General features: G+C 30.4%; 1 protein-coding gene across 2 annotated transcripts in view; it reads right to left on the bottom strand.

Annotated features, from left to right (window-relative positions):
- Window positions 1-13428, bottom strand: part of LOC136969292 (UTP--glucose-1-phosphate uridylyltransferase-like) — a 32723-nt gene that overhangs the window by 12822 nt on the left and 6473 nt on the right. For both annotated transcript variants that reach the window (XM_067263403.1, XM_067263404.1), the window contains exons 2-5: window positions 12101-12229; window positions 11017-11124; window positions 4633-4815; window positions 47-180 (exon numbers count right to left, since the gene is read on the bottom strand). In XM_067263403.1, coding sequence (XP_067119504.1) covers window positions 47-180; window positions 4633-4815; window positions 11017-11124; window positions 12101-12229 — 554 coding nt within the window. The remainder of the gene's footprint in view (window positions 1-46; window positions 181-4632; window positions 4816-11016; window positions 11125-12100; window positions 12230-13428) is intronic.

Raw genomic sequence — 13428 nt, 5'->3', positions numbered from 1 at the left:
GATTAAAACAATAATATATAAATATTATTTACTTAAAGAAAATGACCTGCTTTGATTAAAAGTATATATTTTAATTCTAAATCCTCTATATTTTCTTAACACCTTTTGTGTGTCTTCGTCCGTGTTGAACGAATTCATCAAAACAAGAGGCACGTCGGCATCGTAGTGCTTGTTTAGGCACTAGAAAATTTTAATATTAAAATTATCAATATTTCCAGTTATTTAATATTTTTATAATATTTTCCTATGATTATTTAAGAGATATTATATTGTATAAAAGTTATCTAAAATTATTATTTTAAAATTTATTAATATATTTAGTAAAGTAATATAGAAAATGATCTAAAATGCAAATGAAAATGTCTGCATTTTAGATATTAAAATGTTTTTTTACTGATGGAAAAGTATGCATGGTTAATTAAGTTCATTTTCTTTAATAATTCCAGCTTTAGAAATAGTTTATGTAAAATAATATATAAAAAGAATCTGTAAATCATTCCATATTAAGTTATTACATAAATTCATCTCAAAGCCCAATAGTTATCTTAAAGTCAAACAATTTAATCTGGCAATTGTTTAGCTTTAATATAAGAACACTACAAAAATAATATACATTTTAATAAAATTATTATTTTTATTGATTATGGTTAAATATTACACTTATAAATACTATAGAACTAATATTGTAATTAAAATGTACTTATTGCAAACCCAACAATACAAAACTATGTTAAACTGAAATAAATTAGATATGGATTTAAATTAAATAATTCTAATGTATTTATAAGTCTTTAGATAGATTTAGTGCATAGAAATATATTTTATCAAAATCAGGTAGCAAGATGTATTGAAATATTTACAGGGTTACTTGTGCATCTTCATTCTAAGTGATTGGTATTACATTATTAAGCAAGTCAAAGAACAGAAAGGCTAAAAAATGAATAAAAACTTTCAATATTGTTTGAATTTAGATACAAATTTTCTGCTGAATACAATAATCAAGAATTAAATTTAGTCAACAGAACTAAGTTTGATGGCTAGATGGCTAAGACAGTTAAGGCATCCAAGGAGAGCCGGGACTGAATCTGGGTAGGCAAAAACTCCCATGAATTTTTCATGGATAGTCCCACAGATTATGGCTCAGATAGCAAACTTCCATAGACTCAATGGTAAGACTCAATAGTCTTAGGATTATAGCAGACTCACCAGTAAAAGGCAGAAACGGGCTATTTCATTAGACGCGATTACTCCTTTCAAAATTATGATTTTATTAATTTTTTAAAAATATTAAATTGGTATTGACCGGTGGCACTCTCAGGATTTAATCTTGGTGGAGCCGAGTCAAATGGATAAAAACTTTTTTAATGCAAATTCAATAAAATTTCCATCTTATGTGACCACTAATTCATAAGTAATATAGAAATAGAACATGACATAATATAAAAAAAAAAGAAAAAGAACTTTAATAAGGAAAATATTTTGGAAAATTTACTAGTTTCTCTTCCTTTTACTTTTGGGGGGTGCCAGGGCAGCTAGGCCAACCCTGAGTGCACTACCGGTATTGACGATTAAAGTGATGTATTTTAAGAAATCTGATAAAATTGTGAATTATTTAGAAAAATATATTTAGTTGTTATTTTTTATACAATGTAATAATTTTGATTTAGTAAAGATCAATAATAAAGCAATCAAAACAAATTTGAAAATCACGTATAAAAGAGGTACAGTACGTATTACTTTCTGTTAATAGGCTATAAGTAGAAGATATTGTTAATACTAATCATATTGATTTTTTAACTTGTATAAAACTAAACATCTTTAATTCATCTGTTTCTATTATTAAATAAATTACCAAAATGTCAATTATAATTATGCAATTTAATTTTAATAAATCTTGAAATCCTAAATATATGTTTTAATTTTGAATAATAAAAGTTTATTAGAATTTTAAAAAGGACACTTCTAATATCAAGATGGCAGATTTCACTAGTCACCACATGTTAGACAATGACTATGCGAATTCAGTCTGATTTTAAAATCAATCAATTCGATTAACATCAATTTTATATGTTTAAATACAGAAAGCTCTCTAAGATATAAGTTTTATGTAAAAATTAAAAATTTTGAAATGGTTTAATTATCTTTTATCTATTATGGGCCATTGAACGTTCTAGTATTATAAAAGTTAATATCATTCGTATTAACAATATTTTCTACTTATAGCCTATTATCAGAAAATATGAAATATGCACCCACCTTATATTTAGACATTTAATGGTCAGTAATAACTTGAAATCATAAATTAATAGAAAAATTAAATTTTTTCAAATTACAGATTTTGCATCTTTTTAACAGCTAAATTATTTAAAAGTAAATTAAAAATTTTATACATTTTCTTTTATAAATACCGTATTTACTCGCATATAAGATGAGATTTTTATCCATTTTTTACTGCTTCAAAAACCTAGGTCGTCCTATGTGCACGAGCGAAGGATTCATTTCGTTTTTGTATAATTTTTGTAAACTGTGTATTCGCATTTTTTCCGGATTCTCACCTTTTGGCATTTAACAACAAAAGTATTTTATCTGGGTTGTTTGAATTGTTCTTGTGTATTGTCAGGAGTAAAGATGAATAGCAATAGGAAAAGTGAAGCTTTTGAATTGGATTCAAAATTACACGAGAGCCCAATATAAGTTTTAATTCATTCCCACGTGAAAACATGATTATTTGGAAATCAGAATTCGAAGAAACTTATAAGTGTAATTGACGAAGAGTGAATTAGACTGTTAAGTATTAACAATAAAAGGTTCCCAATTGTCCGGCTTTACGTGAACAAATTATGTTGTCAATTTTATAAGATTTTTCCTTGAAGTTTAAAATGCCAGTAATTTTTGCAGGACAATTTGTGCATTTCCGTGCATTTGATATTTTATTTGTAATTAAATGAAATAAAATTAGAAGTTTTTTAATAAATCTAATTTTCTTTATTTTGATCTTTAAAGTCACACCTCGTCCTACATGCGAGATCGTCTTATATTCGAGTAAATATAGTAAATACTTTGATTGCAGAATAAGATATGACTCATTTTTGTGTAAATGATTCTATTTATTAGTTTGTGTTAATTGATACAAATTGATAAAATTAATAATAAATAAATAAAATTTAACACGTTGACTGCCACGTGACTTTTTAGGATTCTGTTGTAAAACGCCAATTTAATTTAATTATATTATATTATTAAAAACTCTAATTAGAGTACATAGTAATAATCAAATAGCATATAGAATGTGTTTTTCTTAAAATAAAGGTATTACGAATTATCTCGTAGTTGGCTTATGTAACAGAAAGCTCTTCGCTAAAGCCAAACTACGAGTTAATTCGTGCACAGACACGATTCGTCCTGTCACTTCGCTACAGCCAATCGGAGATGTGCGTCTAAATTCATTAGTAATAAATCGGATATAGAGGCGAGCACATCACATTTACGTCTTTTTTGAGAGTGTTATTTTTTATTTATTTTTATAATCAAATTATAAATATCCCAAAATGGATAAGAAAAGACCACTGACTAAAAAACAACTTGATTACTACACTAATCTAAGTGATTCAGAATCTGACAAAATTTTTGGTGAGGATGGGGGAGTTTATTTGGCAGCGAAATGGTCCTGTTACTGTATGTAAATGGAAAGACAAACGAGAAGTCCTTACCATTTCAAACATGCACGTTGTTGAAATGGTAGAGGTGTTCAATCGCAATGGAAAATGTTCGATGAAACCGAATATAATTCGAGATTATAATCATGGAATGTCTGGCATTGACAATCAGATCAAATGCTATCGTACTACACAGCTCTAAGAAAGACTATTAGATGGCCCAAAAAGGTTGCATTACATATTATAGAAATATATATACATAATGCGCACAAACTCTTTCAAAAAGCAACTTCTTCTAAAATAAAACTTATAAAGTTTAGAGAAGCATTTGTCAAAGCGTTGATTGGAGAAGAGATTCAACCAGTTTCAAAAAAAATTAAATTGCAGAAGCTTCACTATTTACAGAGTATCCCATCTACTCAGAAAAAACAACATCTGACAAAGCCATGTCGAATTTGTACCAAAGCTAAAAAACGCCGAGAAACGCGTTATTTCTGTCCAATCTGTCTTGAGAAGCCAGCCCTTTGCGTAGAAGATTGTTTTAAAAATTATCACAAACAATAAAAATATCGTTTTGCTTTCGATTTTGAATAAACTTTTTATGATTATATTTTCTGTTCATTTATTAATAAATGTTCTGTTCATGTAAGCCAAACTTGATTTTTTGTTCTTGCCCCTGAAGCTATCTATTCATATTTACACTGATATACTACGAATTACATCGTAGCTGCACAAATATGGCAAGGAAACAAACTACGATATAACTCGTAGGTGGCGTCCTAGGCAGAAACGGTAACTACGAGTCATCTCGTAGATGGCAGTCAACGTGTTAATTAAGATTTTAGTTTTACAAAGAAAAGATCAATTCAGGTTTTGATCAAAAAAATGTAATTTACTTATTGTATTTCTTTGAAAGTTTATTTACATTATTGAAATTTATGAATATTTTTGTATATGATATGCTAAATAATATTACCTCTATTTGTTGAACCGTAAGATCTAAGAATGTTAAATCATTTCGAACGGGTATGGTAGATTTAGGCCCAGTACATCCCATGCTCGTACCAAGTCCACCATTTAATTTAATAACAACTAATTTATTTAACATTTCTCTTATGTGGCTTGTTTCTGGAATAGCAAGATTACTATAGGCACATATCTAAAAAAGAAAATAATAATAATAATAAATTAACAATTTGTCATCACAAATATCAATCAGACAAATAAAAATAATATTTTATAACACAGATCTTTAAGATTACCATGTTTGTAATTACAGTATTTACAATATTACTCTGTTTATAAGTAAATCAAACATCACGAAACCCAATATGTATATAAAAAATCACCAAACAACTGCCTTAAATAATCTGGATATAACCAGATTATTTAAGGTGATCATTTGGTGATGTTTCTATATACATATCGAGTTTTGCAATGTTTGATATACTTATATATATATACACCTCACCAAGTAAAATGTTAGCTGGCTGAGTGCTGTTAGGTCACGGGGATAGTTGTTGTCCCCAGCCGGTGCCGTAATTAACCGTGTAAGATTATATCTAAATTTAAATACATCTGGAAGCAAAGGCAAGCTTGGGGTCCAGGTGGCACGACTGGCAAGCGCACTGCACAGCAACGGAGCCCCACTCTGAGTTGGTTCTTTTCTTCCAGATAATTCTAAATTATTTGTTAAATTATTAAAGTTATAATTATTAATTTAGTTAAGAGATGGTGTCTAACATTATCTCTAGTAGCAAATTACTTAGTATTAATCATTAAATTAGCAGAGTTATAGCCTGATTACTTAAGGCAATCATTTGGTGATGCTACTCCGTTTATTTAATACTTTTTCTATAATGCATATGTTAATTTTATTCTTTGTTTAAATGTACATAAAGAATAAAATTAATTTACACATATTAAAAGAATGCATATAATATATAATGTAATTGATTAAAACAAAATACAGTGGAACCTCGCTTAATGAGCATAATCGTTCCAGAATCTTACTTGTAATGTGAAACACTCGTTAAGCGAAACAGTTTTTCCCATAGAAATTTACGTAAAATATGATAATGTGTTCCATGCCGAAAAAGTAATCAAATATTTTATGTATAACATTTATTCAAAGAAAATTACACAACATACATTGTTAAGGAGCGTGAATCATCATCATCTTTTCTTCTAGCATGGAATGAACCAACCTCAAATGAGAATTCGATTTGTGAATCATCATCATCTTATCTTCTAGCATGGAATGAACCAACCTCAAATGAGAATTCGATTTGCAGAAAACAAAAAAAATTACAGATAATATATCTGATAAACATGCCAAACGATATGCCAAAATCTTGGGCTATGTAAAGGCTATAATTAAATATAAATTAAATAATTTGACTGGAAGTAGGCAGTTATGCTGCCATCTCGTATTAAATTTAATAATTATAAATAAATAATTATTAATTTAGATATTTTAAAAATTTAATTTGGAATTTGTCATTAAATTTAGTAGGAGATGGAGTGTTTATTATATAATGGGCTATGATTGTCAATGTTTATATGTAATATGTATGTGAGAATTCGGCCAATTAAGGGAATATTTAAAGTACTATTTTAATCTAATTCCCCTAGAAAAGAGTAACAAGAAGTTCAAAAAGGGGGGAAAAGAAGGTCAAGCGATGACGAAGTGGAAAAACCCACACCACATCCTATTTCTGGACAGATAAAACTGATCAAATATCCCTCTAAATCGACAAGTATTACTCAGGTTGTAACCTAAGATCTGACCTTAATCAGAATAGGCAATTAGTTATGATAACAAATTGTCAAACAAACGAATTTATCAAAACGTTCGATTCCTGAAAGCCCATATAAACAACACCTGGATCTAAAATGACCTTAGAAGACATTACATCATAAAGGACCGCAGACAATTCTCACGCAAAACGTGTATAAAAAGGGGTCACACACAATCACATGGGTGGACATCAGCAGTAGACATAGGACCTGCCATAATCAAAGTGGCAACAGCGGCCATCCATGAACAGATACCCCCAGCCCATATAGGTCAAAGAGTAGAAGACTCGCCATTCCCTTGACAGAGAATCCTCCTCAAGACTGTAGAATGACGTCATCTTGACAATCAACAAAAGATTTGAGGTATTTTGGATAGATATCTATAAACTCTCTCTCTGCATTCAAGAAATTAGGGATGCATTTGCGGTATAAGAATTAGAATAGTCACCGCTTTGTATGATTGTTGTTTAATCACATTTAATCGCCTATTGTGTAAGAATCTGTATACCCTACCCTCAGAATTAGAGATAAATTAAATGTTTGTTATATTGTTATAAATCTGGTTACCTGTCTTAATCGAGCTAAAGACACCTATCAACGACCTTGCTAACCCTCCCACTCGATTTTAGCCCTCCTAGCCAACTGAAAACCGTGAACGGGCTGAACCACCCCGTCGCCAATAAGAGGGGTCTAGAATTCCCTTCTCTAACACCCCCGATTCTCAGGTGTAAACACAAATTTGAAAAAATGTGTGATCATGAGCAACACTAAGATGCTAGTGGAATGAGTGCTAAACACAGACTGATGGAGCATGCGCCCAATCCAGGATTTCCCCTCTCCTTGTCACTCGTTATGCGAGTCAATTTTTTACAATTTGTTTTGCTTGTTATGTGAGGTTCCACTGTATATAATTATTAACATAAACTCAAATTAATACGTCTCATATATTAATACAACATATCATGTGTTACTTTTTAACATATCCACTTAAATACAGTCAATCCTTGGATTTCAAATGCCTCACTTTTTGAACAATTTGGTTTATGAACAAAATTTTGAATGCCATATTTACCCGAGTCATATGATAACTCGGTTGCTGAGATCAGAGAAACACAGACGATCAACTCCCTATACTTCTTGTGTTAAAGTCAACAGTCCAACCAATCAATGATGGGGCTACCCATTCAGAAGTTAGTGCCACCGAGATTGCCTCACATCATTAGATGTCACGACATGACTCGTCAATGACTTTGTTATTCAAATTAAATTTCAATGCACACATGGGTAAGATACTATGTCCATTTATCGGTACATGTCACAACTGAATTTAAAATCAAATTAATTAATTAAAACCTCATTATATTATGTGACATTTGCATAATATAAATGATATCCACAAATCCATGTTTAAGGTTCTTAACTCAAATTAAATAACAAATATTTACTAATATAATATTATATATTATAATATTAATATTTAATTTAATATATATTAACAAGAGGTAGCCAGTTAATTAAAACTTATATTATATTGCATTTGTAGGCATTTGCATTTTATGCATGAAATATAGATAAAATGGTATAAGAAAAAAAAAAACTGTTTTGGGGGTTGGGAATGGATTAATCCATTTTATATTGTTTCTTATGAAAAAATTAGTTTTGGTTTGAGAACAAATTGGTTTTCAAACATCTTTTAGGAACGAATTAAGTTCAAAAACCAAGGTTTCACTGTATCTATCCAGGGATAAAAGAGGTCTTTCCAACATTGCACGAATGTATGTATGTCATATATGCTCATTCTAGGGCTAAAATAACCAAAGGGAATCAATTTGAGATGATTTAGCATAACAAACATAATCTCTGACTGTAAAGAATAAAGACAATATTGCAGAAATTGATACAAAAAAAACTTTATTTTGTTAGAAAACATGTTCAAAAGACCACCTTCAGCAACAATATTTGTTGCTTAAGTATCAATTTCCCTTGAAAATTTTCTTTTTCTCAATAGATTAATTGATTTAACTTCACAGTTGGTTTAACCGTAGTTATTTCGTCTGTACCGCATTTCATCAGAGACAAAGACTATTGGGTTTTATTCACATTATTCTTTATTTCACTATGCATTTCGGGTGCAATCTTTTCCGTTTATTTTGCCCTGATGAGGGGTGCAAAATAAACGGAAAAGATTGCACCCGAAATGCATAGTGAAATAAAGAATAATGTGAATAAAACCCAATAGTCTTTGTCTCTGATGAAATGCGGTACAGACGAAATAACTACAGTCAAACCAACTGTGAAGTTAAATCAATTAATCTATTGAGAAAAAGAAAATTTTCAAGGGAAATTGATACTTAAGCAATATATACAAAAAACCGCACCATTAACGTCTAATACTTATAGAAAACAATATTTGTATTGTTGCTGAAGGTTGTGGCTGGATATGGCTTTATAGATAGCACATAGCATTCCTGCTGTCAGAGTTTCACATTGTCTCTTCAGCTCTCTTTGTGTTGCTGGATATCAGTCATGCATCGATGCTTTTAGTTGACCCTACGTAAAAAAATCCAAAGGGATCGAGTCTGGAGAATATGGTGCCAGGCAACAAAGCCATGTCGTCTTATCCAGCAGTTGCCAAACCATTCTGTGAGCCATTGATGCAATTTTTTTTTAAATTCAAATCATGAGATTTTATAGATTTGATTAATGTTTAAAAAATTATTTATACAATTTATTTTTATACAAAACTTTCAAAGATATATTCAGATATTAAATTTTCAAAACCTACTAGCTAGAATATAGCCTAAATATTTCTTAATATTAATGATTTCATTTTATTAAATGGGATTATGATATAAAATTGTTATTTTATATTTGTGTGTATTGTTTAGATTTGTTTTTGGACTTTCTTGTATTTTATTACATAATTACAGTATACAATACAAAGTGATCAAAGAGCAATTTTTCTCTTGAATGTGACATTTATGTATCATATATACTGTATTTCTTTTATTTATAAACGAAACACATGGCTCATTCCATTTATTTATATAGTACTTTATGATATCTTTATTATTATTATGTTAGCTGTAGTGGGTTATACTCAGTTGACAGCAGTTGCTGTGTACTATGCCAGACCAGAGTATCAAAACAAAAATTAAATAAGTGTTTTGGTGAGTATGTCTGTATTCAGGAATTTCCTAACAATATGACTTATACAGGGAACATATACATCAGACTACATATGTATATATGTATATGTAGTCTGATGTATGTGTTTCTATTCAACTGTAATGTTCCCAGGCTTTTGTGTAGTATGTGTTTGGTATAGCACCTGTAGAGGAGATAATAGATCCTCCACAGATGCCTTATTTCCTGGACAAGTTCTACGTACTTGCTGATTTTTTCAGTGCATGTGTTTTGTACATTGTGAGTGTTTGGAATGGATATATCTATAATGTATGTGATTTTATTGTGTTTGTCAATGAGTATGATGTTTGGTCTGTTGTGGTAATTTGTTTTATCTGTGATTATGGCTCTGTCATAGTACATTTTGTGTGTGTTGTTTTCCAATACTGTCTGTGAAATATATTTGTAATATGGTTCGTGGGTGTCTAATAATTTGAGTTTGTTTGCAAGCTCTTGATGTATTTGCTACTTGATTATGTTTATGTAAATAATCTGTCTGTGCCAAGAGCTTGCAATCAGAAGTGATGTGTTGTATAGTTTCTGGCATGAGGTGACATTTTCTGTATGTGTCATTTGTGAGTGTTGTATCTGAGTATGTGTTTTCTGTACTTTTTTAGTATTTATGTCTTGATCCTGTATGGCAATCATTGACCTTTCCATCTCCCTAAGCTACCCAGCTGTTTGATGTAGTTTTGTCAACAAAATCCTAGCCAGGTTGTAAGGAGGCTTGCTGTGGAGTGCCTTTCGAGCCCACGATTGCTTAATGACGTCTATGCCTACGTCTATGCCTTTTATATGTTGTGTTGTGTCCATATGATGTGAGTGTAAGTTTAATGGTGTATTATTTGCGTCTGCTTTATGTAACTGTGATATTTCTTGTTTTTTGTACGAAAACTCTCGCAGTATCTGTATTTGTTTGCGGTGTTTACTATGTCAATCAGGCCATGTCTGCCATATTATTATCAACAAATTTATATTTGCCAACTGGTACAGTATTTAACCAAAATTAAATAAAATTTTTATTTTCAATTGAAAAGTTATATTTATTGATTCAATTAATTATGTTTATTCAATAATTCTACAATATATAACTGTGAAATTGTAATAAAATAACAGAGAAATAAAGATTTCTTTTTACTTATAAAAAAGCATTTTGAATTAAGATTAAAGAAGAGAAACAAAACACAGAATAAATAAAATAAAGCAAAAACAGATGTTTTTACCTGGAAGTAATGAATATTTATAATTTTCATGCTATGAATAATGAATTAAAATGCCTCACAGAAATGCTAAATATATTTAAGATAATATGATGTTCAAAATATTAAAATGTAGCATCATGTAAACATTAATTATATATTATAAAAATACTCACAGCTGTTTCAGGTAATGGTTGAATTTTATTCCACTGGACAGATGGCCCAACACCCTGAAGAAATTTTTGAAATAATCGTTGAAATCCCTTAAATTCTGAATCAATACGCTACATCAAAAAAAAAAAAAAAGTTTAATTACTTTATCATAATTTAAATATTGTAGTATCAAATACATTCAACTATACTACATTGATGATTTAGTGATAAACAATTTTTAATGTTTAAGAAGTTGAATAAATATAAATCTTCAAGATTAATATCCTTGAGGGGCATTAATTTAAATGTTCTTTAATTCAGAACTTAAAGTTACTAATTCACAAACTTAAATTAAGGCACTTTAGTTGTTTTAAGAAACTTTGCTATTCTAAATTCTTATTCAGAATGAGATTTGAAGATAAGACATTTTTTCTAAACTCTTCTGCCCTGTGGGAACAAAGTAGGCCTTTTTTTTTTTAACAAGCCTATTATGGGTTCCACCAGGCCCACAAAGGGACAGCCAGGTAGTGAGGGATGGGGCCTGACATATCTGAACAGACCACCTCCCAAAAAATTCTTGGTGCTTTTCAACCTGTCCAGGTTAGTTCCTGAGTCCCCATAACAGTAGGCTGCCCTAACCACTCAGCCGTGAGTATCCAGGATACTTGCCCTCCTCTGGAATCAAGTAAAAAATTCCACAAATTATGATAGTAAAGGTGATTGAGATGAACAACCTTATACCCTCAACCATGAAATGCTTTGATGCAATACTATATTCCATAATCTACACGTGAAAAAGAGTCCCAAAATAGTAAATAAAAGTTTATTGATGTAATTATTTGTTTGCAAGCTTTGCTCCCCCTGAAAAATTTTCTGTGGATGCCCAAGCACTCAGCCATCCAACAATTGAAAATAAGAACTAAGATAACTTAAAATCACAAGTCCTGAAGATTTGTTCAACTTCTGAAATATCTAAAAACTAAGCAGTTTTTAGACATTTAATTAATAAAATCAATAGTCATATTAACTCACACTCGTGAATGTATTATTATTAGAATTAATTTATTAGCTAAAAATTAAATTAACTAAAATATATTCTGAAATAACCTCTCTTTCATATGCTGGTACAGTAAGTAGTAATTTATCCAATTCTTGTTGTAATTGAATTTGAGCATCTCGTTTCGTAAGTTCTTTAAATACTGCAGTATCACTTGGTCCTCTCTGATGAGTGTATATCTGAAAATAGTATGAAATAGATTAACAATATTTAATAAAGTATAATTTATTATTATTATAGAAACTGCAATGTAAATATATAATTATTTTCTAATTGTAAAACATAATTTTAAAAATCTTCAGTAAATTCTGCAACAAACCTCAGCAATTTCAACAATACTTCAACTCAAATCTTAAGTAAACAATATTTTAATTTATTTACTTTACCAATTTTAAAATAAAATTTTGTTTAACAACATTTATATGAAAAATTTTCTTACATGTACAGGTATCCCACATACAACACGGCATTTCTACAAGGTTCGAAAATTGGAAAAATTGACCGTAAAACAGTTTCCAATTTTGCTCTAACACAGTTTGAGAATTTGGGAAATCCTCATCACAAAATTTCACAATTTAAGTGCAAACTCCATTATTCAATATTTTTTAAAATTCAAGTAAGCATATGTAATGCACATTTGCCCATGGATTTTAGAATATTAAAATTTTCAATTTGTTTTATGCTTTTTATCAGGTTTACTTTAATGAAAACTAATAGTACAATTTTTTTTATTCCTTTCCTAGCTTCTTATTCTCGCTTTCCTATAAACTAGGTGTTATTGTCGTTGCTTTCAGACTGTCACTGTGTTTTGTTTTTATACAAGGTGCGTCTGAAAAGTTTGGTGAATCGTCCCATAGTTGAATAACTGTGCTGGTTAGGATGTTATGCTCACGCAGACTTTCCAACTAGTGCCCCTAGTATCGAAATCACGACAGCTAAACAGAAGTGCGCACACAACAAACAATGCAACACAGTCAGTGTGAGAAGGAGTGTCACTGCGAAATGGAGCAACACGTGAACATTATGGCACTTCCTCGCTACACGCCAGGTGACAGTTCTTCAACATTCTCCATATTCTCCAAATCTGGCATCTGCAGATTTCTTCTTGTTCCCCGCCTGAAACAAGATTTCTTCTTGTTCTCCTTGTTCCCCGCCTTGTTCCCCTACGCTTTTCCGACATTGCACAGATCCAACAATGTGTGACAACGGTGCTTCGTGCAACACCGAAAGAAGTGTTTGCTCACAGCTTCCAGCAGCTATACAACCGATGACAAATGTGTGTTGTCGCTAATGGCGATTACTTTGAATGCCAGTAAAAGTATTTTGTTTATATCTCGTTTCCTTTATTTTATAAGACCATTCACTGAACTTTTCAGAC

Source organism: Centruroides vittatus, unplaced genomic scaffold (assembly GCF_030686945.1).
Source record: "Centruroides vittatus isolate TY-2023 unplaced genomic scaffold, ASM3068694v2 contig_1776, whole genome shotgun sequence".
NCBI lineage: Eukaryota > Metazoa > Arthropoda > Arachnida > Scorpiones > Buthidae > Centruroides > Centruroides vittatus.
This window is presented reverse-complemented; position numbering and strand designations above follow the sequence as displayed.